Raw genomic sequence first — 24,543 nt, 5'->3', positions numbered from 1 at the left:
CATTTAAAAGTACTCGCGGCTATAATGAATTGTTGGTCCCGGCAATACACATAAAAGTCATTAAAAAAACAGCATGGGATTCCCCCACAGTCCATTACCAGGCCCTTTGGGTCTGGTATGAATATTAAGGGGATCCCCGAACCAAAATTAAAAAAAAAAAAAAAAAAAAAAAAAATGGCGTGGGGGTCCCCCTCAAAATCCATGCCAGACCCTTATCCGAGCACGCAACCTGGCAAGATGCAGGAAAAGAGAGGTGGATGAGAGAGCGCCCCCCCTCCTGAACCGTACCAGGCCACATTCCCTCAACATGGGGAGGGTGCTTTGAGGTAGCCCCCCAAAGCACCTGGTCCCTTTGTAGATGGGGATAAGGGCCTCATCACCACAACCCTTGCCCGGTGGTTGTGGGGGTCTGCGGGCAAGGGGCTTATCGGAATCTGGAAGCCCCCTTTAACAAGGGGATCTCAGATCCCGGCCTCCCCCCCTGTGTGAAATGGTAACGGGGTATAAATGTACCCCTACCATTTCACAAAAAAAGTGTGAAAATAGTAAAAATGACATGACATGGCTTGGGACAAGTCCCTTATTAAAAAATAAAAATGTCCCACAAAGTTTTCTTCTTCTTCTTTTGCTCCGCCGATGGACCGAAAAAGAAAAAAAAAAAAAAAACTGCACGCCACCACCGATCCGCCTCTGTGGGAAGCACCCGCCGTAATGACCGTCCTCTCAGGTGTCAGTTCTTTTATAACTGAGGGCGGGGCCACACAGTGATGTCCCCGGGTGACCCCGCCCCCTCCGACACATGGGGACATCCCTATTGTTTCCCTGCAGCGTCACCCGGTTACGTCACTGGAAAGGGTCAGGGATAAAGTTATGGAGAATTTTAGGTTATAAAAAAAATATCCCAAGCTCTGAACATCTCACGGAGCACTTTTCAATCCATCATCCAAAAATGGAAAGAGTATGGCACAACTGCAAACCTACCAAGACATGGCCGTCCACCTAATCTGACAGGCCGGGCAAGGAGAGCATTAATCAGAGAAGTAGCCAAGAGGCCCATGCTAACTCTGGAGGAGCTGCAGAGATCCACAGCTCAGGGGGGGAGAATCTGTCCACAGGAAAACTATTAGCCGTGCACTCCACAAATCTGGCCTTTATGGAAGAGTGGCAAGAAGAAAGCCATAAGAAGTCCCATTTGCTGTTTGTGAGAAGCCATGTGGGGGACACAGCAAACATGTAGAAGAAGGTGCTCTGATCAGATGAGACCAAAATTTAACTTTTTGGCCTAAAAGCAAAACGCTATGTGTGGCGAAAAACTAACACTTCACATCACCCTGAACACACCATCCCCACCGTGAAACATGGTGGTGACAGCATCATGTTGTGGGGATGCTTTTCTTCAGCAGGGACAGGGAAGCTGGTCAGAGTTGATGAGAAGATGGATGGAGCCAAATACAGGGCAATCTTAGTAGAAAACCTGTTAAGAGTCTGCAAAAGACTTGAGACTGGGGCGGAGGTTCACCTTCCAGCAAGACAATGACCCTAAACATACAGCCAGAGCTACAACGGAATGGTTTAGATCAAAGCATATTCATGTGTTAGAATGGCCCAGTCAAAGTCCAGAGCTCAATGCAATTGAGAATCTTTGGCAAGACTTGAAAATTGCTGTTCACAGACGCTCTCCATCCAATCTGACAGAACTTGAGCTATTTTGCAAAGAAGAACGGGCAGAAATGATTATTATTTACGATTTATATAGCGCCAACAGTTTACACAGCGCTTTACAATGTAGAGGGGGGACAGCACAATTACAGTACAGTTCAATACGGAAGGGACAGGGGGGCCCTGCTCGTAGAGCTTACATACTAAAGGGAGGGGGTGGTGGTACAAAAGGTAATAGATGCAGGGAATGATTTGATGGGGGTGGCTCGGGGACAGTTGTTAGGTGGGTGTGGGATAGGCTTCCCTGAATAAGTGAGTTTTCAGGGATCTCCTAAGGGTGGACAGGTTAGGGGCTGATCGGATATACCGGGGCAGGGAATTCCAGAGGATGGGAGAGGCTCTGGAGAAGTCCTGAAGGGGAGCATGAGAGGAGGTAACAAGGGAGCTAGAGAGGAGGTAACAAGGGAGCTAGAGAGCAGGAGGTCCTGGGAGGAAAATTTGGGTGATATCTGCAGATGAAGTTGGTAATGTAGCTGCGGGCGATGTTGTGGATGGCCTTGTATGTTGTAGTTAGCATTTTGAATTTTATACGGTGGGGTAGGGGAAGCCAGTGAAGGGATTGGCAGAGAGGGGCAGCAGTCACGGATCGATTAGTGAGGTGTATTAGTCTAGCAGCCACATTCACAATAGACTAAAGGGGGGATAGCCTGCGTAAGGGTAGGCCATTAAAGGAGAGAGTTGCAGTAGTCAAGGCAGGAAATAATCAAGGAGTGAATAAGTTGCTTTGTGGTGTCATTAGTCAGGAAGGGTCGAATTCTGGAGATGTTGCGGAGGTTAAGGCGGCAGTATTAAGCCAGTGATTGGATGTGGGGGCTGAAGGAGAGGTCAGAGTCAAGGATTACACCCAGGACCCTGGCATGTGTAGAGGGACCAATGGTTGTGCTGTTGATCTTAATGGTAAAGTCATGGGGGGGGACCAGGAAGGAGGAAATATTACAAGCTCAGTTTTAGAAAGACTGAGTTTGAGAAAGAGGTGTGACATCCATACAGATATGTCTTTCAGTAAGTTTGAAATAAATCTGGGTGTCATCGGCATAGAGGTGGTACTGGAAGCCATGGAAGATTATCAACTGGCCCAGGGAAGAGGTATAGAGTGAGAATAGGAGGGGCCCAAGGACAGAGCCCTTGGGGTACCCCAACAGAGAGAGGAAGAGGAGCAGAAATGTCACTCTCTTGTTGTGCAAAGCTGGTAGAGACATCCCCAAAAAGACTTGCAGCTGTAATTTCAGTGAAAGGTGGTTCTACAAAGTAGTCACTCAGGGGGGCTAAATACAAATGCACTCCACACTTTTCAGATATTTATTTGTAAAAAATGTTGAAAAACATTTATTTTCTTTCCACTTCACAATCATGTGCCACTTTGTGTTGGGTCTATCACATAGAATCCCAATTAAATACATTTACGTTTTTGGTTGTAACATGAAAAAAATTTGGAAAATGTCAAGGGGTATGAATACTTTTTCAAAGCACCATAGGACACATTTCAACAGATGAGAATATTCCAGGAGGGGGGAGCACTTTTAGTGGTGACACAATTTTTACTATACAAGCACAAGGAAGCTAAGTGGATAAGAAGCACTTTTTGTGAATGGTGAACTGTCCGTGTTATGTTATTATTATTATTTGCATTGACTGCACTTTGTTTGCACTTTTTGATTTATTAATTATGCACTGGAATAGTATGGAAATGGGAGTATATATATAATATTTTGGATGCATTTGTTTTAAGAAAGCACTACATTGAAACATTTGTTTATGTATATGAGTTTATTATTTACATTTTGAATTTGTTATTTTGTATACACTAGCATTTATAGCGGAGCACAATATATTTATTGATCCATAAATGTGCAAATTAAGCATTTTTCTGTGTTTTTTTTTCAGTCACATTTTAGGCTTTTTGTTAGCCTGTAAGGACTGGTCTCCTCCCCCCTACTGCTTTTCCATTGGTTAAAAACAAAAATGCCTAAAGCATGAATATATATGTAAATGGTTTTTCAAAAAGGTGAATCCAAAACTATCAAAAGTGACTGAAAATTGCTCTGCTCAGGTGCAACTGCAGCCTTAAAGTGGTTGTAAACCCTACCCTATACCTAGTAAAGTGATTGTCCTCAGGTGAGATGAAACAAATCCTTCTACATAAGTTGTACCTGTTTATCTGCAGCCTTCTCGTCAGTACATCCATTCAAAGTGCAGAATTTGTAAAGCTTGTCTGAGAGTTCAAAAAAAGGGGGCAGAGAGCTGAACATTCTGCAGAGCTCAGTGAGGAGAACTCTGAGAAATGATTGGAGGGAAGGGACACATCCCCCACACAGCACACAGGAATAGAGCTGAGGAGCTGAGGCTGTCAGTCAGCTGGAGATCCCTCCCCTGTCACCATTTTTCTCTTGGTGTCATGAAAACTTGCCAGAAGTGATTCATGCTCATAGCAGAGGAACGAAGCAGCAGACAGAGATGACACTAAGTGCTCTTAACTGACACACTATAGAGGGATATGCTTTCTTCATATTTCAAATCTGAGGTTTACATGCACTCTAAATGTTTAAGATGGTAAAAAGGTTCATTGAAAGTTTGAGTGGTTTCACACTTACAGTAATTTCTTCATTGTGGAACTGTCCTTCAACATGTTCAAACTCTGCAACCAAGTGGAGAGAAAATCCATTTCAGTCACAATGCTGTAACAATACATCAGTATAGATAAAACACACATGACAAGAAAATTGCTGAAAAGCCCATACTTCTGAGACCTAGAAACAAACTAATTATATCAATACAATAATAAGCAGCTTATTAAATATTTAAAGTGTAATATATATCATATACAATTTCTACACAAGTCATATTGTAATATAACATTATTAAAAATTACCTTTCCTTTTTTAATCTGCAGCGTTGTCATTTTCTGTAGAATGCAATGCAATATGGCTACCTGGAGGTGTTCTGTACACAGATGGTGTACGAAACACCTCTCGGAAATGTAATTTCCTGCCATTGCCATTTCCTGCCATTGTCACTGTGTCATTCAGTCATTGCGTGAGTGGCTCACTGATTTTCCCAGAAGTCTGTACTAAGATACAAGTCAGATTTTGGGTGTTCCCTCCAACATAAATTTCAGTTTTGGTGATATACTGCCAAAGGGTTAATCATGTCTAAAGGGATGCAGACCCTGCCACTTTTCTCATAAGTACCCTGCAAGTGTAGCAGCTGAATGATAATTTTAAAGTCACTCCCATTCACATTTATTCTGCACATGGATACTGACAAACAGCTATTTCTTATATAGATAGGAATCTGCAACAAAGTTTGTTAAAATACCTGCAATGTACATAGATTACCCAAAAGGGAATATTTTTTTTTTCCTCAACAAAAGTGGAGTTACTCTTTAAAGAAGAAGCTTCTATCACTAAAATTTTACCTATAGGTAAGCCTATAAATATCTCCTAAACGTGCACTGTTTAGGGGATATTTACTGTACATGCAGCCAGTGACATTGCATGCGCTCTGAAGGAACGGCCACCCGTGCCGTTCCTTCAGAGCCCTGTGCCGTAAACGGTGGTGCCCGCGCTCATACGCAGGATTGACGCCATGGCAGCTCCGGCCAGTCACAGAGCCGAAGTCCGTGAACCTGGAAGCATGGGTGAAGACGGAAGCGGCCTCCAGCGATGACATTGCATCGCTGGAATGCTTTGTTTTCAGGAAAGTTTCACATAATGTTCTATCACATTATGACATTACCTTGCAGGTAAGAAAAAAAAAAACGTTCAGCAGTTTACAATCCCTTTAAAGCCTAACTTCAAGATATTAGCAACCCCTCCCACCTCTCCTTAGCTAACCGCTAGTATGAAAAAAAAAAAAAAAACACTATTCAAATACATATTTTACCTATCAGAAGCCACAGACACATGACAATCCCTCTCTCCTCTTATATTTACTTCCTGGGGTCCTTCTTCGGGTATCCACATCACTGCCTGCGTGATTTGGGCGCCTCTTATGGTGGAAGCAACACCTCCAGTGGCCGGGTCCTCTCTCATAGGCTCCAGAGGCAGTGACGGGACTGGTCCCTAAGAAGATAATGAGCAGGGACAAATGTCTGGTCCCCAGGGCAGGAAATAAGCTTGCCTCATAGAGGAAACTGTGACTTTGGTCAAGTACACTACAGGATGGCTTAGGAAGAGGTGTTTGGAATCACAACTGAGGAGTAAGGTAATTGATGCACAATCCACTATTTAAATTTTGTTTTTTTCTGGAGTTGGACTTTAAGAAACATCACAATGTGAAAACGTTACCTCTAATTAAGACTATCCTATGCCTGAATCGTTGCTGGTTACTATACGAATCTTAGTTTCATTCATCCTGGATACTAAACACAGCGCTCTTCTTCTGGCACTGACACTGCAAGTTTATTATCCCTTTCCTCTCAATTGTGTATTCACAAAAAGTCTTCTAATTGATTCAAATAATGTAAGCTGTTCTGTCTATAGACAAGGGGAGAGGAGGGGCAGGTAAAACAGCAAGATCTCCTCTTGTCCATTCAGATAAAAAGTATATCAGGTGAATGGACGAAAAGAGAGGAAGGGGGAAAGTGATCAACAGTATCCTTTACTACAGTCACAGCTCAGGAAGAAGAGCACTGTGTGTAGTATCTGGGATGAATAAAACCTAAATTTGTACAGTAACCTGCAGCAATCTGGGCATATAGAATAACCCTTTCTCTGCTCACAGGCCAGCCTGTATCCTCTTTGATTCTCTGAAATCATCCAGGTGCCAAGACCCTGGTGTCCAAACAAGAGGCCACACACCGAAGATGTTAAACTCCAGCTAAGATTTGCTTCAATGACAGCACACCCCCAAGCAATAAACCTTAGCTGGAAATGAACATCTTTGGTGTGCTGCCCATTATTTCAATGCTGATCATAGAATACTCTTAATCAGAGGTACTTTATTTACAAAGTAATGTTTCCAAAAAAAAAGGTTTCCTGTAGTTTTGCTTTAATCTAATTCAAAAGAGGTACAAAAGCATTGCTCACAATAACACGCTCACCTCTTTCCACACAGTGCTCAAAATTTGTTGGTTCCTTGGAAGTGCTCGTTTCAATACGTAAACTTCTTACTGTACAAGGAGGATAAAAAAAAAAACACTTTAAATATCAATAAAGGAAGCTGAGCACTGAGAGCCCAAGACTGTAGTGCCATCTTGTGGTAACACTACAGTACAGTCCATTAATACTTAGAAACCATGCTCAGGCAAATGTGGAGGGTGCTTTAGCTGCTCTTTCTAAAAGTCAGTTGCCTGATAATTTAATAGCTTCAGTACATCCCCAGTCTTTGACCCAGCACAAGTATGTAGATCAGAAGCCCTGACTTATTCCTGCATATTTGTTCAGGGTCAGGGAGAGAGCTAGTTGTATTAAATAGAAGATCAGCAATTGCAGCCTTTGCTCACACAAACACATATCCCTTATCTAAAGTGGTTCTAAAGCCTAAGCACTTTGTACCTTAATGCATCCCTTGCACTCAGGTAAAAAATGTTCAGGCGTTGATTTTGGCCACTCGCCGCCCCTTATACTTACCTGAGCACTCATTCAATCCAATGCTGTGCACGTCTGCAGCTCTTCTCTCACCTCACTTCCGTGTCTCACTGGCTTTGCCAATAGCTCTCAGTGATGTCAATCAAAGCCTGTGGGAGGAGCCAGGAGCACTGGTGGGGGACCAGAGAAAAAACAATATCACAAATTCTCCACAAATTTGGCTTGTATGAGAGGGTTGCAAGAAAGAAGCCATTCCTCAAGAAAGGCCACCAGCGGTGACGATTGAACTTTGCAAAAAACGCACTTTGATGATTCTGAGGCCACATGGAAAATGGTGTTCTGGTCAGATGAGACTAAAAATTCATTATTTGGCCTCAACACCAAACGTTATGTCTGGCGGAAATCCAATACAGCCCACCATCCAAATAACACCATTCCTACAGTAAAGCATGGAGGTGGTAATATCCTGTTATGGGGGTGTTTCTCTGCAGCAGAGACTGGAGCACTTGTCAGGATAGAAGGAAAAATGGATGGGGCAAAATATCATCAAATTCTTGAGAAAAATCTGCTGCCCCATCAGAAAGTTGTCAATGGGAAGAAGATTTAACTTTCTTTTTTTTTTTTTTTTTTTTTAAATCTTTATTTTCTTTTATAAAAAAGTACAAAAACCATCACCCCTTTGATTGAGTGGGGCTCTATAAGTCTACCACAGAAAATAACTATTACACACATTCAATTTAAATTACATAGTGGTACCTCCCCTTTTGTTCCCTACTCCCTCCCTTTCCCCATATCCCCCCCCCTCGCAACCCAACAACAATTTGAAAGTTACAGTATCATTGCTTCCACATATCGTTTAGATTTCCTGAATGCCACCCAGGGACCCCATTTGCCCTTTTAATCCTCTTGTTTTCTTTCTACTTGGACTTCTAGTTCTGCCTTTTCCATTAGGTAAATTTCATGGGTTTCGGGCCCTCCATTTCCTGCCACTTCTTTGGGATCACATTTTTTGCTGAATTTAACAATATTGGGGTTAAAGAGGACTTATACCCCTTTTTCCCTCCCTCCGACCCGTGAAACAAGCAATCCCAGGGGTTGTATGTTATACCTTTTCCCGTTATTTCTTCACTTATTTTAATCACTTCTTTCCAGAATGATTTGATGTTGGGGCAATTCCACCAAAGATGTGCCATGTCTCCTGGTTCCCCACACCCTCTCCAACAATTGGGTGACCTTTCTGATGAAAGCTTACTAAGTTTTACCGGGGTCAAGTACCACCTGGCCAGGCACTTATAATTGCTCTCTATTGTTTTCATGTCCAATGCGGTTCCGTGTGTGGCCCCCAGGATGTTTTCCACTGTTTCAATGCTACACCCTAAACCCAGTTCCTCCTCCCATTTCTTCAAATATGGCGGTGGTTCCAACTCCTCTCTACTCATCAAGATTTTATAAATTGCGGAAATCATCCTCTTCACCTCTTCCCTACAAAATAGCTTCTCGATCTCTCTGAGGTCCTCTCCCCCCCTTAAGGGCCCCGGCAGACCTTGTATGAAGTGCATGAGTTGCCCATACCTCCACCTATTTAATATCAATAAATCCCTTTGTGATTCTAATTCCTGTTGTGTACGGATTTTCCCCCTTTGATAATATCTCTTACTTGTGCTTCCTTCTTTAGTATCCAATTTCCCCCCACCTCTTCCATCCCGGGAGGGAAGAACATATTGTTTTTTTAAAAAAATCAAAGGTGAGTTATACTCCCATTTATTACTTTGGTGAATCTGGTCCCATATTTTCAGTGTAAGGTGTGTGATAAAGTGCGTTTCTATCCCTAGCCTCCTCTGACCAGGAGGGTTCCATATCATATGATTTAACTGTGTGTTACTTAACCCCATCTCTAAATTAACCCATCTTTTACTTTTTCTACTTTTCTCCCACTCTAGTGCCCGTGCTATGACAATCGCTTTATAGTAGTTTCTAAAGTCGGGGATCGCAAACCCCCCTTGTGCTTTTCCTCTACTCAGTACTTTATAAGCTACTCTAGGTTTTTTCTTTTCCCAAACATATTTACTTATTATTTCTGCCAGTCTTCTAAAGAAATTTTGTGCTAGAGGGATTGGGAGCATCTGCATCTTATACAATATCTTTGGTGCTAGGACCATCTTCACAATGTTAACTCGTCCTATCCATGAAACAGGGCAATAGCTTATTCTTTTTATTTCTGCTCTAATTTCATTCAGGAGGGGTATAAAATTTAAATTATATAGTTTCTCCCTGGAATTTGCCAGATTTACCCTCAAGTATTTTATGTTATCTTTCCATGGGAAATGGAACACTTCGGCTAAATTACCAGCAAGAAGATTTACCTTTCAACATGAAAATAACCCAAAGCACCCAGCAAAAATTACCACACAGTGGTTAAAGGAGAAAAAGATGAATGTCCTTGCATGGCCTAGTCAGAGCCCAGACTTAAACCCCAATGAAAATCTGTGGCATGACTTGAACACTGCAGCCCACAAACAGTTGTCATCAAATTTAATGGAACTTGAGCAGTTCTGCAAACAAGAGTGGGCAAATATTGCAGTCTAGATGTGCAAAGTTAGAAAAGACATATCCCAACAGACTAAAGGCTGGAATTAAAGAAAAAGGTGGTTCAACAAAATACTGACTTAAGGGGAGAGGGGGGGGTCTTTTTTCCAACTCAGTGATTCTGTTTTTGAATTTATTTTTTTTTTTCTGACATGTTGGTGGTATAGCTTTCACTTGGATGTTATAAATACAGCTGTATAAAAGGAAAACTGTGTCTGTCTTTATTTTTAGGCTGCAAAGGGGTGATTCTTTTCTATACCTACTGTAAGTCTGTTCAGTGCCAGGAAGCAGCAGGCAATCTATCAAGATGGCTGAGCCCACAGTGAAGACTGTATTACATTGTGTCTGTATTCTCAATAATATTAGACTCAGCAAATGACTTGAAATTAGTAAACTATTCAGATGTTGATCAATTCAAACCCCTTGCAGGAGGCATTAAAGGAGAAGTATGAGCTTTTGAAAAAAAACATTCATACTCCCCTTGATGCTGCTATATCTGTGTGATCCTTCAGCTGTTCCAAGCCAATTCCCACACAGGAAACTGATTAATTATATGACAGCTGATTTCTCAGTTCTCAGTCTGCTTCAAATGGAGAGCAGTGAATGTCAGTCACCGATCTCTGCTCGCCCAGTGGAGCGCCAGGCTGGGGAGGGGGCGGGCACAGCTTTGCCCATACTGCTCCTTTAATGCTATGCATAGAAGGTAAATCTCCCTTCTGACCTTACTTTGTGAGCTATCGATGGTAATTTTGCCAATTTTTTGCAAAGTGTTCAAGCTGATGATGAATTCCTGGGGGAACATTCCTGTTGTAGTCCAGAATGTGTCAGGATTCCTGAAAAGAAATGAAGATCTTCAATAAGCTGAAATATGATAAGTACTAAATGTCGGTTCACACCAGCACAACTCCAGTCCTGCATCGCATAGAACTCGCAGGCAGTTCACACTGCCCTATGTGAACCACTGCCGGTGTGAATAGAAAGTTAATGGCAACCCCAGATCGGTACGCATATTGCAGTGTAAACTGTGAATTCGGACAGGAATCAAATCGCGTGGGTGTGAACATCTATGCGATCCGATTTTGGTGCGGACAAAAAAAAAGGTGCTGCATAATTTTGGTTCTAATGTCATGCAAATTCAGCCATAGAATCTGTATGGCTGAATTTGCATCGCACAAACATCGCATGTAATCTGCACAGCAGTGTAGTGTGAATCACATGCGATGTCTGACATCACACAAGTGTGAACCGGCATGAAAGGTAAAACTTATTTTTTAGTTTTGGATTGAGTGGAGATGGATTAGAACACCCGTCAGGTTATGGCTGTCTGTGTCCCTGTTAACAAGATTCACCCTCTCCATTTTTCCGTTTTACTGTCATTGATAAAAATGAAAACAAAAATCCACATTTTGGGTTGTCACCAGAGCAGGAATAGAAGGGAAAATGTCCAAGGGGAACACTAGTTCTGGTGACTACCAGGGATTTCCTCTCGCCTCCTATTTTGGCTATAGGACTGGAAATCCCCTCAATGGGACACAGATGACAAAATCTGACAGGTTTTAAAGTGGAATTCCACCCAAAAATGGAACTTCCACTTTAAGTACTGGTGACCCCCTGGCATGTCATTTTTTTTTCAGGGGGGGGGGGGGGGGGGGGAGTATCCAGTTTTGACAGGTACCCAGCTCCCACTTCCTCCCCTGGCACTGCCGGAAGGAAGTTCACCTCTCCCTCCAATCTTCTGGGACATGTCACAGGTCCCAGAAAGTTGCCCGGCCGTTCACAACGGATAGGAGGGGGAGAGGAGCGAGGCTTCATGCGCCCGCATCGCTGGACCACAGGTGAGTGTCTGTTTATTAAAAGTCAGCAGCTACACTTTTTGTAAATTTTTTGTTAAATGGGTGGAAATCCGCTTTAACTAGAGATGAGCTTGGGCATCCTCCAAACTTATTTCCAACCCAAAAGCCTGCTTTTTTTTGTACTTTAACCACTTACGGACCGCCCGCTGTCATTATACAGTGTGTGTTTGAAGGAGGATATCATTGTTTTGGCAGCAGCTAGCTGCCATAACGCCGGTATCCCCGGATTCGCCGCGAGATCACTTTTATCGGTGGCGGGATAGGGGGCCCCCCGCCACGATCCGGTGCCCTCCGCCCCTTACCGGAGCCGTCGGAAGCGGCGGCGGCGATCGTATCTGTCCCCTGGGCTGACATGGAAATGAGTGAGGGGAAGATGGTCCCCACCCGTCTCCATGACACTGCAGGGCAGAAGCGACGTCAATATCCGCCCATAGCTCTTAAAGGGCCAATTAATTTTTTTTTATTTTTTTAAATGACAATTTTTTATTTTTTTTTATTGCATTTTAGTCTAAATATGAGATTTGAGGTCTTTTTGACCCAGATCTCATATTTAAGAGGTCCTGTCATGCTTTTCTTCTATTACAAGGGATGTTTACATTCCTTGTAATAGGAATAAAAGTGACAATTTTTTTTTTTTAAACAGTGTAAAAATAAAAAATAAAAGGTAAAATAAATTTTAAAAAATGTTTAACCACTTCAGCCCCGGAAGGATTTACCCCCTTCCTGACCAGAGCACTTTTTACAATTCGGCACTGCGTCGCTTTAACTGCTAATTGCGCGGTCATGCAATGCTGTACCCAAACGAAATTTGCGTCCTTTTCTTCCCACAAATAGAGCTTTCTTTTGATAGTATTTGATCACCTCTGCCGTTTTTATTTTTTGCGCTATACACGGAAAAAGACCGAAAATTATGAAAAAAAATGATATTTTCTACTTTTTGTTCTAAAAAAAATCCAATAAACTCAATTTTAGTCATACATTTAGGCCAAAATGTATTCGGCCACATGTCTTTGGTAAAAAAAATGTCAATAAGTGTATATTTATTGGTTTGCGCAAAAGTTATAGCGTCTACAAACTAGGGTACATTTTCTGGAATTTACACAGCCTTTAATTTATGACTGCCTATGTCGTTTCTTGAGGTGCTAAAATGGCAGGGCAGTACAAAACCCCCACAAATGACCCCATTTTGGAAAGTAGACACCCCAAGGAATTTGCTGAGAGGCATGTTGAGCCCATTGAATATTCATTTTTTTTGTCCCAAGTGATTGAACAATGACAAAAAAAAAAAAAAAAAAAAAAAATTACAAAAAGTTGTCACTAAATGATATATTGCTCACACAGGCCATGGGCATATGTGGAATTGCACCCCAAAATACATTTAGCTGCTTCTCCTGAGTATGGGGATACCACATGTGTGGGACTTTTTGGGAGCCTAGCCGCGTACGGGGCCCCGAAAACCAATCACTGCCTTCAGGATTTCTAAGGGCGTACATTTTTGATTTTACTCCTCACTACCTATCACAGTTTTGAAGGCCATAAAATGCCCAGATGACATAAAACCCCCCCAAATGACCCCATTTTGGAAAGTAGACACCCCAAGCTATTTGCTTTGAGGCATGTTGAGTCCATGGAATATTTTATATTTTGACACAAGTTGCGGGAAAGTGACAAATTTTTTTTTTTTTTTTTTTTTTTTGCACAAAGTTGTCACTAAATGATATATTGCTCACACAGGCCATGGGCATATGTGGAATTGCACCCCAAAATACATTTAGCTGCTTCTCCTGAGTACGGGGATACCACATGTGTGGGACTTTTTGGGAGCCTAGCCGCGTACGGGGCCCCGAAAACCAATCACTGCCTTCAGGATTTCTAAGGGCGTACATTTTTAATTTTACTCCTCACTGCCTATCACAGTTTCGGAGGCCATGGAATGCCCAGGTGGCACAAACCCCCCCCAAATGACCCCATTTTGGAAAGTAGACACCCCAAGCTATTTGCTGAGAGGCATGGTGAGTATTTTGCAGCTCTCATTTGTTTTTGAAAATAAAGAAAGACGAGAAAAAACATTTTTTTTTTTTCTTTTTTCAATTTTCAAAACTTTGTGACAAAAAGTGAGGTCTGCAAAATACTCACTATACCTCTCATCAAATAGCTTGGGGTGTCTACTTTCCAAAATGGGGTCATTTGGGGGTTTTTTTTGCCACCTGGGCATTCCATGGCCTCCGAAACTGTGATAGGCAGTGAAGAGTGAAATCAAAAATTTACGGCCTTAGAAAGCCTGAAGGCAGTGATTGGTTTTCGGGGTCCCGTACGCGGCTAGGCTCCCAAAAAGTCTCACACATGTGGTATCCCCGTACTCAGGAGAAGCAGCAGAATGTATTTTGGGGTGTAATTTCACATATTCCCATGGCATGTTTGAGCAATATATCATTTAGTGACAACTTTGCGCAAAAAAAAATTAAAAAAATAAAAAATTGTCTCTTTCCCGCAACTTGTGTCACAATATAAATTATTCCATGGACTCAACATGACTCTCAGCAAATAGCTTGGGGTGTCTACTTTCCAAAATGGGGTCATTTGGGGGGGTTTTGAACTGTCCTGGCATTTTATGCACAACATCTAGAAGCTTATGTCACACATCACCCACACTTCTAACCACTTGAAGACAAAGCCCTTTCTGACACTTATTGTTTACATAAAAAAATAATTTTTTTTTGCAAGAAAATTACTTTGAACCCCCAAACATTATATATTTTTTTTAAAGCAAATGCCCTACAGATTAAAATGGTGGGTGTTTCATTTTTTTTTTTCACACAGTATTTGCGCAGCGATTTTTCAAACGCATTTTTTGGGGAAAAAACACACTTTTTTACATTTTAATGCACTAAAACACACTATATTGCCCAAATGTTTGATGGAATAAAAAAGATGATCTTAGGCCGAGTACATGGATACCAAACATGACATGCTTTAAAATTGCGCACAAACGTGCAGTGGCGACAAACTAAATACATTTTTAAAAGCCTTTAAAAGCCTTTACAGGTTACCACTTTAGATTTACAGAGGAGGTCTACTGCTAAAAATACTGCCCTCGATCTGACCTTCGCGGCGATACCTCACATGCATGGTGCAATTGCTGTTTACATTTGACGCCAGACCGACGCTTGCGTTCGCCTTAGCGCGAGAGCAGGGGGGACAGGGGTGCTTTTTTTTTTTTTTTTTTTTTTTCCTTTATTATTATTATTTTTTTATCTTATTTTTAAACTGTTCCTTTCATTTTTTTTTTTTTAATCATTTTTATTGTTATCTCAGGGAATGTAAATATCCCCTATCATAGCAATAGGTAGTGACAGGTACTCTTTTTTGCAAAAATTGGGGTCTATTAGACCCTAGATTTCTCCTCTGCCCTCAAAGCATCTGACCACACCAAGATCGGTGTGATAAAATGCTTTCCCAATTTCCCAATGGCGCTGTTTACATCCGGCGAAATCTAAGTCATAAAATGCTCGTAGCTTCCGGTTTCTTAGGCCATAGAGATGTTTGGAGCCACTCTGGTCTCTGATCAGCTCTATGGTCAGCTGGCTGAATCACCGGCTGCATTTTCAGGTTCCCTGTTGAGACAGGAGAGCCAGAGAAAAACACGGAAGACGTTGGGGGGGGAGGGGCATTCCCTCCCACTGCTTGTAAAAGCAGTCTAGAGGCTAATTAGCCGCTAGGATTGCTTTTACATGAAAGCCGACCGCTGGCTGAAAAGAATGATACCAAGATGATACCTAAACCTGCAGGCATCATTCTGGTATAACCACTCAAAGTCGTGAATGGCGTACCTGAAGACAAAAAAATGGTTAACAATAAAGCACAGTAAACGGTAAGGTATAAAAAATTGCATACCTGAAAAGCAAACATGATAAAACATAACAACAATAAAACATTGCAGAATAGAATACAGTAAAAAAGAACAGAACAATAGAGAGAGAGAAAGAACAATAAAACGACAACTATTTTTTTTTTTATTTTATATTTTTGTATGTGTTTTTTTTTTTTTTTACACTTTTTTTTGTAACTAACTTTTATAACTGTAACCGGTTCCAGGTTCGGGTCTCTCAAAATGCGATGGCATCTTGGGAGACCCTGTGAAAGTGTGCCTAGTCTGTGCAATGCTGTACCCTACGCTAATACTCAACTAGTGAATGGTAGTGTTCAAAACATTCACCAATGCAAAGACCAGGATTGTCAGGACAGGAGGGACAATAATAGCGGGTGTCACGCCTATATCTGCGCTTGCTGCAGACACGACATCTTTTTTGGGGGGGTTCGTTGGGTAGGGGTACTCGGGAGGACATAAAGAAAATGCCTCTCATGCAGCCGACTGCATTTGGTTGGGGATGTGAATGGCGGAAGTACGGGCGCTGCAGAAGTGGTGGGTTCCCAATTAGGATTGGCGAATGCAGCAGGAAGGGCACTATGGACACGACGGGCCTGTGTTTGTCTTCTTGGTGGCAGCGGGACACTACTTGTGCTTGTCACCTCACCAGCTTGAACTGCACTTATGGGACTCGCCACGTCACCAAGTGTTACTGCAGTGCTGGTTTGACTACAACCGGGGTGTACTAGGCCGCTGGGGCTTGCCAGTTCACCAAAACGCTACCAAAAAAACTGTTAGCGATCGCAGGGATCAGGCCTGACTCTGCGAACGCTGCAGTTATGCGTTTAGTGTTTTGTAAGTGTCAGTGATCGATCGATACTGCACTTGGGTGGGCTGGGCTGGGCCGGGTGGAGGGGCAAAACGCAGGTGCTAGCAGGTATCTGGGCTGATCCCGCTAACACTGCGTTTGTGGGAACCCTAAACTGCTGGGGACGCTAGTATAGATCTGATCAGATCAGATATTGATCCGATCAGATACTATACCACTAAGGGAGGCGTATGCTGCGTGCGTGGGTGTTAGCGGTACTGGCGCTAATCTGACGCTGCCTGGGGCTGGTGCTTGCCAGTTCACCAAAACGCTACCAAAAAAACTGTTAGCGATCGCAGGGATCAGGCCTGACTATGCGAACGCTGCAGTTATGCGTTTAGTGTTTTGTAAGTGACAGTGATCGATCGATACTGCACTTGGGTGGGCCGGGCAGAGGGGCAAAACGCAGGTGCTAGCGGGTATCTGGGCTGATCCCGCTAACACTGCGTTTTCGGGAACCCTAAACTGCTGGGGACGCTAGTATAGATCTGATTGGATCAGATATTGATCCGTACAGATACTATACCACTAAGGGAGGCGTATGCTGCGTGCGTGGGTGTTAGCGGTACTGGCGCTAATCTGACGCTGCCTGGGGCGACGCATATCACCGCCGGGCGACCGGGGGGCTAAACCTTTATTCGGTAATAAACGGCGGGTGCCCTGACACTATAAAAAATAAACAAACTAACCAGCGTCACCGTAACAGTTATACGGTGATCAGTGGTGAAAGGGTTAACTAGGGGGCAATCAAGGGGTTAAAACATTTATTAGGTAGTATATGGGGGTCCCTGTCGCTATAAAACGCTGACGGCGAACCTAAATATTTACGTTCCTAACTAGCGTCACCAGCGACACTAATACAGCGATCAGAAAAATGATCGCTTAGTGACACTGGTGACAGGGGGTGATCAAGGGGTTAAAACTTTATTAGGGGGGGTTAGGGGGGTATCCTAGACCTAAAGGGGGGTAATACTACCTGCCCTAACACTGTAACTGTCACAAACTGACACTATGCAGTAATCAGAAAAAAAAAAAAAAAAAAAATACTGCTAATGTCAGTTTGTGACAGGGGGGGGGGGGGTGATTGGGGGGGGATCGGGGGGCGATCGGGGGGGGATCGGGGGTGTAAGGTATGCCTGGCATGTTCTACTGTGTGTGTGTGTGTGTTGTGTGCACTTACATGTCTTCTCTCCTCGGCGCTGGACGGAAACTGCCGAGCCGAGGAGAGATGACATCACATCCTCTGCCTGTGTGAAACTACACACAGGCAGGGGAGGATTCCTATTGGCTGGGAGCGATCGCGAGGGGGGGGCCACGATCGGATGGTCTCCCCCTCGCCTCCCGACGCTCCCAGTCAGATGCCGACCGCCGATGGCACCGGGGGGGGGTCCGATCGGACCCCCCGCCCGCGGGAGGCAGATCACGTATATATACGTGATTCTGCCTGCCCGTGCCATTCTGCCGACGTATATCTACGTTAGGCGGTCGGCAAGTGGTTAAACGCGCCCCGTAGAGCTCACGTGCAGAAGCGAACGCATACACGACTAGCGCCTGCATATGAAAATGGTGTTCAAACCACACATGTGATGTATCGCCGCGATCGGTAGAGTGAGAGCAATAATTCTAGCCCTAGACCTCCTCTGTAGCTTAAAATATGCAACCTGTAGAATTTTTTAAACGTCACCTATGGAGATTTTTAAGTCGTAAAAGTTTGTCGCCATTCCACGAGCGGGCGCAATTTTGAAGCGTGAAATGTTGGGTATCAATTTATTCGGCGTAACATTATCCTTCACAATATAAAAAAATTGGGCTAACTTTACTGATGTCTTATTTTTTATTTCAAACAAGTGTATTTTTTCCAAAAAAAGTGCGCTTGTAAGACCACTGGGCCAATACGGAGTGACAGAATGTATTGCAACGAACACCATTTTATTCTCTAGGGTGTTAGAAAAAAAAATGTATAATGTTTGGGGTTTCTAAGTAATTTTCAAGCAAAAAAAACTGTTTTTAACTTGTAAACAACAAATCTCAGAAAGAGGCTCAGTCCTTAAGTGGTTAACGAGCTACTGTTGTGACTGTGTTCGAATGACACCCAAGCTCATTTCTAGTTATATCTCTCCCCTACGCAATCCAAAATAAAAAAAATAAAAAAGTTTTCTCCCCTGTCCTACCAACACTATCCCAACCCCTCCCCCCAAAAAGCATTGTGAAAAAAATTAAAAACAAATTAAATTGTAAAATAATCAATGCGTAAAAATAAAAAACTACTGACACCGTCCACTAGATGTGAATGGGGCCTCATGTGAATATCACTCAGTACAGCCTCCCATAGACGATGACAGTTTATGGCTGGACACGAAGGATGAGCTCCGGGATGGTTCGCATGCTGCACGTGCAGAGTTCGCCAGGAAGTCGTCAATGTGCAGCGCTAATCACAGGCAGTGAGACATTTCCTCGATCTCTGCAGCCGCACATCGGGACAATGTCTCACTGCTTGTGATTAGCGCTCCGCATTGCCGACTTCCTGGCGGGCTCTGCATGTGCAGCATGCAAACCCCCCCGGAGCTCATCCTTACTGGACACTATACCCAGAGTAGAGCTGTACGTGTCTCCGAGCACACAGTGACAATCAGGACATAGTTATAGGGCCTCATAGAAGGAATAACTGTCTGTAGAAATGTATTTCTATCTTACTAACCAATCAGGTGCTGCCATTCCTGTTGCAAGAGAAGCTCTGATTGGTTGCTAAGATGGAAGCACAGACCGCTCTACAGTCTGACCTGAGGCCTAATGACTGGTGATGCAGAGACCTCATACTGCCATGGTCTATAAATGCTCGGTGTGTAGAGCTCACCCGTCTATGATGTGCTGAGCCGGGTATCCGCCATCACCAGAGGTGGCAAAAGCCAGCACAGCCCCGGCGGAGCTCAGGCACAGGTCCCCGGCTCGAGTCATTTCACCTCACTCTGCCTACTTTTCCCTACAAGCCCACTGCTGTAGAATGCTGCTTCGGGTTGCTAGGAAACCAGGAGCAGCTCCCGGAAGTAGAATCACATAACCCGGAAGCGCAACTGAAAAAGTGCTCCTTTTGGTAAGAGGAAGGTTCCGGAAGACAAAGGTTCCTAGGGGCAGAGAGCACCTTAGGCGGCTGTGCGCTCCCCTGGTTGTCATTATCTCATTATCTTATATCAGCTATGCCTGGAGTACCGAGAGAGGAGCGCCCTGTCCTGCTATAATCCTCTCTATATGCTGGGCTACAGTGCACTGTAGAGGTGAGGTATGATGAGATATAGTCTTCTATTACTTTCTCTATACTGGTATTTGAGGTTATAGTCCTGGAGAAAGTTTGATGTTATAGTTGAGGTTATAGGTCAGTGAACTATAGTAAACTCCCATTCTGTATGAAAGATGTAAATTGTCAGTAGGGGCACTTATAAATAGTGAGCCCACATTTTACATTACTGAGGTAAGTACAAAAGACGTGTAAAGCCGACATGCTTCTCTTAGTTATTGATAGAGCTGGGAAAAGCGGAAGTTTCTGTTTGAATTTTATTTCCATCTGTGACCCCTATTGAGATTTTCCCTCACTTCCTGTCCCTGTGTCACCCATACAGGAAATAGGGAGAGGAACTGTACCCAACACAGCATGGCATGGATAACTAAAAAAAACATTGTCAGATGTTGTAACCCTTCCCCTCCCCCTTCTAAATGTTTATGTCTGTGAACTCATTGGAGAGATAACCCATCACTTTCTGTCCTTACAGGAAATCAGGGAAAATCTCCCTAATAGGGATGAGCTTAGGAGTGTTCAGATCCTAGTCTGAGCTAACGATGAGCTCAGGCGTGTTCGCAAACAGCACATGCAGAGCCCGCCAGGAAGTCAGCACTGGGAAGCGCTAATCACAGGCAGTGAGACATTTCCTGATCTCTGCAGCTGCGTATTGGGACAATGTCTCACTGCTTGTGATTAGCGCTCCGCAGTGCCGACTTTCTGGCGGGATCTGGATGTGCTGTTTGCGAACACGCCTGAGCTTATCCTTAGTCTGAACTCACCCGAGCGATCCCTCCATTCTGCCATTTCTCTCCCAAGTGAAAAAAATCATAATTTGTTTGCTAGAAAACTACTTGGAACCCTCAAACATTTATTTATTAATATGATTGGTGACAAACTCTGATACTTTAGGCAGTTATTGGCATCTTTCACACTTAAGGAATGAGTGTTTGGATCCCAGTGTGAACCCACCTGAGCTATCCCTCCAAGAAGTACACAGCCAATCACAAGCAGCTGAGGCATTCCCTGCCCCCGCAACTTCACGTGTACACCCCCACATGTGTCACCAATCGTGTGTGTGTATGAGCTCTATATATATATGTAATCTAGTTCTATATATAATATCTCTATATCTCTATATCTCTATCTATCTATCTATCTATCTATCTATCTATCTGTACTTTTCTAGCAAAAAATTATGATTTTTACATGTAGGAGAGAAATGGCAGAATTGGCCTGGGTGGGAAGTAGTTAAAGCCCAGGAAAAAATACCCTTGTCACCCCTGACTTTATCTGCTGTAAGCATCCAGTGGGGTGGGGGGGGGGGGGGGCGGGGGGACCTGTCAAGAGTGCCAACTATGCCGCACTTTCTGCCAATCCCCTCCATTCATAGTAGACATACTTGGCTTCTATGAATGAAAAACGAACTACCAATGGCTGCACATCATTTCTCTGCACGGAGCTCCTGATAGGTGTAATAGCTGACCATGTCTGGACAATGTGTGTTTGCAAGGCTGCTTGTAGCCTCAGCCAGGGAGCAGGTGACAGCGTAGGAACACAACTGGTGTCACAGGAAGTGTCCAAAAAAGAAGCTTTAAAGTCTATGTAAAATCTCAATTTGTAAAATCCATTCCGTTTACAATAGAAATGCAAAACATTTGTGTATAAATATTATAAAACATTATAAACACCCTTTTTTTTTTTTTTGCAATCACATACCCTCTGTTCTCAGCTGCAGAAGGATCCCAGGGAGGTGGGGGAAGGAGAAACAGCATCACACTGATCTTCCCAGTAAATGGCTGTGGGGGGCGATGGTGTCAGGAGAAGCATGATCATTGGATTAGCTCCCAACACAGCTATAACACTGACCACGCTGTGCTTTCATGCCTGGTGTGGTCAGTTTTTGATAGGAAAGCAGAGGGACTGGCAGGAACACCAGGGATTTCACACAAAGGAAGCAACACAAAGAGAACAGGATACTTTCTCATACAAGTACATGGTACAGCAGCCACATATCGGGGAATTTGAAATGTTGGGCTTACATATTCTTTAAGGCAGGCTCACAAGACTCCATCCACCTTTTTATGTTGCCCCCATACTTGGAGTGTAATCTGAAACCCTGTCACAATCACCAACCCCCCCAAATCTCAAACTTATCTGAATTGAATCGTGCCTCTCTCTGCAGCCTTTTGCTTTTTGTTTGAATTTGGCATTCATTCACTCATCTGCCACCTTGGCAGAGGGATGCATAGGTCTGAGTAGAGCACAAATACAGTGACATCACCACACTTGTAGTTCATTGTTTACTTCCTCCAGCCTCACAATGGTGGGCCCATTCCTTGGCGTTCAGACCTGGGGTGGAATGAAAACAATGCAGGAGCCTGTGCAACACACTGATCGGAGTTCAATGCAAAAATGTATTAAGTGCCCATTTTTTTTATGTTTTTAACATGTGCATTTTACTACATTTTTGAAAAAGGTGGACTTTTAATGTAATAAAGCCAAAACTTTTTTTTTTTTTTAGGAGCAATCTTCTAAAGGAGGTACCTGATTTGGCAATGACAGAGATTGATGGGGATTTCATATTACTGTGAAGAGATTTCTATTGTGTTTCTGTTATAGGCGAGAGTTTCCGAATGGGATCAGGACAGCATAAGAAAATAACTGACATGGATTTTAACTATTCCCTACTCTGTCAAGAAACAAAAAACGTTTGTCTCTGTTTGGGATCTGGAACCTGCGGGACGGGTTCCCAATCATATGATCCCTGTGACAGCCAGTCATAGGGATCATACGATTGGGAAGTCACCTCTGCTTTCTGGCATTTACGCTCGCATAAAGGGTTGGTTGGAAGAGTTGGAAAGGGGTTAAAGTAGAACTATAGGCAAAACTTTTTTTTCTCATTTTGGATGGAGTAAAGGAGGGTCATAACCCCTGTAAGGTTTATTTTTGCCCTCTTTGTCCCAATGGGGAGTTTTCCCTTCACTTCCTGTTCTATAGCCATAACAGGAAGTGAGACGAAATCCCTGCAAATAAAGGGCATTTCTTGGGGACCCCCAGGTCACCTGAACTAGTGTCCCCATTGGAAGATTTCCCCTCTATTGCTTTTCTGGGGACAGCTCAAAATGTGGGATTTTCTTTTACTTTCACTTTCAATGATAATGGTAAACAGGATAAATGGAGAGGGCGAATCTCTTTAACGGGGGGCACAGACAGCAATGAAAATTGACAGGGGTTTTAATCCCTCTCCACAACATCAAAAACTAAAAAAAGTTTTTGCCTTTAGTTACACTTTAAAGCATACATGAGATTGTAGAGTTTGGATCTACTTTAATTGGTGCCCTCCCAAATTGGCTTAGGGTGCAGATATATTAGATTGCAAACTGTTAGCGGGAGAGGGACTGATGTAATGGTTCCATATACTTTAAAGTGCTGCGTACATCTGAAAAATAAATATTGTATGGGAGGCAGAGTGTGTATGATAAACCAAAGTTGTGATAAAGGTCCTAATCATTTTTCTTCTTTATTTCAAGATTATGTTTAGGTCCTCAGAATCACAGAACAATGGAGACACTGGACCTGTCTACGTGCGTGAGAAGGGTCGGTTGTTCCTGGCAGGTTCACAGCCCTCAAATGTCAAGTCTTGTCCCCCTCGGCTGTTCTCGAAAGGTTTTTCTGTGGAGTTATGTGTGAAGGAAGAAGATAACTGTAAACCCAAAGAAAAGCCATTTATCTTCACATACACGGAGGAGGGCAGCTTGCGTTATTCTGCAAAGTCTCTCTTCACCTTGGCTCTGGATCTCATTGCTGATAACATTCAGCATGTCGACTCCTTGCTGGGTTTTCCTGAACAGATTGCAGAGAGGCTGTTCACTGCTGCAGAGTCCAGGCAACAGTTCTCCAAACCACACAGCGGCCTTGTGGCTCTTCGTAAATTTACAGAGGCCTACGGAGATCTGATGCTGTCTTCACTGTGTCTGCGGGGCAAGTATGTCTTCCTCTGGGGTGATTGGCAAGCAGTGTATTTATAGGTTTAAAGAAGTTTGTGTTTTGCAGTGTTGTCCTGTATTGTGCTGTATTTTATATATTGTATTAGAAAGCTGGGACCCGCCCCGCCGATGATGGCAAACCACGGCCGCTGGAGGTGCTCATAGGGGTGAAGGAGATGAATAGGCAGTCTGCCCCCTAGTTGACATCATTTTCGCCATATACCCACAGGGGTCCTGGAACATCTCGCCCAGCCCTGTGAGCACCTCCCAGGGGCCGTATTTTTTTTTGTTTTTTATCATCGGTGGGACAGGGACACTATGCAGATTTGGATTTGACGAGATATGTACTTTTTAATGCAAGTTGTTATAACATTTGTAATAAAGTAATCCCAAAGAAAAAAATATATAGCAAACATGTGTATCATATAACTACATGATCACTGATATAAAAAGTCCAAGAAAAACTGTCAGTATATGAAAAATTGCAAAATGACAGAAAAAATATATCAGAAAAAATGTATAATGAAACAGTCCATATAAGGTGAATGTAAAACAATCCCACCACCAAAAGCATACGTGTACCAAAAAAAATCTTCAGTGACGGCATCTCTGTGTCTGCAAGCAGCTGACCTTACTGATGTAAGATGTACAGCATAGGCTGGTCACAGATCACAGGTAGGCTGATGGATGCAAAGGTGAAGGGATATCCCATATGTTGCTTAGACGGTCTCAGTGGTGGATGTTCAAGACGATATAAAAAAAAAAAAATGCATAGAAAATATATATAGTGTAACTCCGCAATGAACACTGTGGGACAAGGACGGATCATAAAGCAATGCACTCACTTTTTAAAAATTAGCA

The 24,543-nt window shown here is 43.2% G+C and overlaps 2 protein-coding genes across 4 annotated transcripts in view; one reads left to right on the top strand and one right to left on the bottom strand.

Annotated features, from left to right (window-relative positions):
• Positions 1–19,489, bottom strand: part of IFT25 (intraflagellar transport 25) — a 28,615-nt gene extending 9,126 nt beyond the window's left edge. Inside the window, exons 1-5 of one of the 2 annotated variants that reach the window (XM_073593487.1) lie at positions 19,277–19,489; positions 10,560–10,666; positions 6,761–6,829; positions 5,602–5,780; positions 4,311–4,354 (exon numbers count right to left, since the gene is read on the bottom strand). In XM_073593487.1, coding sequence (XP_073449588.1) covers positions 5,605–5,780; positions 6,761–6,829; positions 10,560–10,666; positions 19,277–19,377 — 453 coding nt within the window. In that variant the 5' untranslated portion in view covers positions 19,378–19,489 and the 3' untranslated portion in view covers positions 4,311–4,354; positions 5,602–5,604. The remainder of the gene's footprint in view (positions 1–4,310; positions 4,355–5,601; positions 5,781–6,760; positions 6,830–10,559; positions 10,667–19,276) is intronic. The other variant, XM_073593489.1, reaches the window with a different exon arrangement.
• Positions 19,490–19,501: 12 nt separating this feature from the next.
• Positions 19,502–24,543, top strand: part of LRRC42 (leucine rich repeat containing 42) — a 37,157-nt gene continuing 32,115 nt past the window's right edge. Inside the window, exons 1-2 of one of the 2 annotated variants that reach the window (XM_073593484.1) lie at positions 19,502–19,694; positions 23,227–23,681. In XM_073593484.1, the coding sequence (XP_073449585.1) occupies positions 23,230–23,681 (452 nt within the window). In that variant the 5' untranslated portion in view covers positions 19,502–19,694; positions 23,227–23,229. Of the gene's footprint in view, positions 19,700–23,226; positions 23,682–24,543 lie in introns of both variants that reach the window. The other variant, XM_073593485.1, reaches the window with a different exon arrangement.

The sequence above is a fragment of the Aquarana catesbeiana genome, linkage group LG07 (assembly GCF_042186555.1).
Source record: "Aquarana catesbeiana isolate 2022-GZ linkage group LG07, ASM4218655v1, whole genome shotgun sequence".
Lineage (NCBI taxonomy): Eukaryota > Metazoa > Chordata > Amphibia > Anura > Ranidae > Aquarana > Aquarana catesbeiana.
The sequence above is the reverse complement of the archived record's forward strand: the minus strand, read 5'-3'. Positions and strand labels throughout refer to the sequence as shown.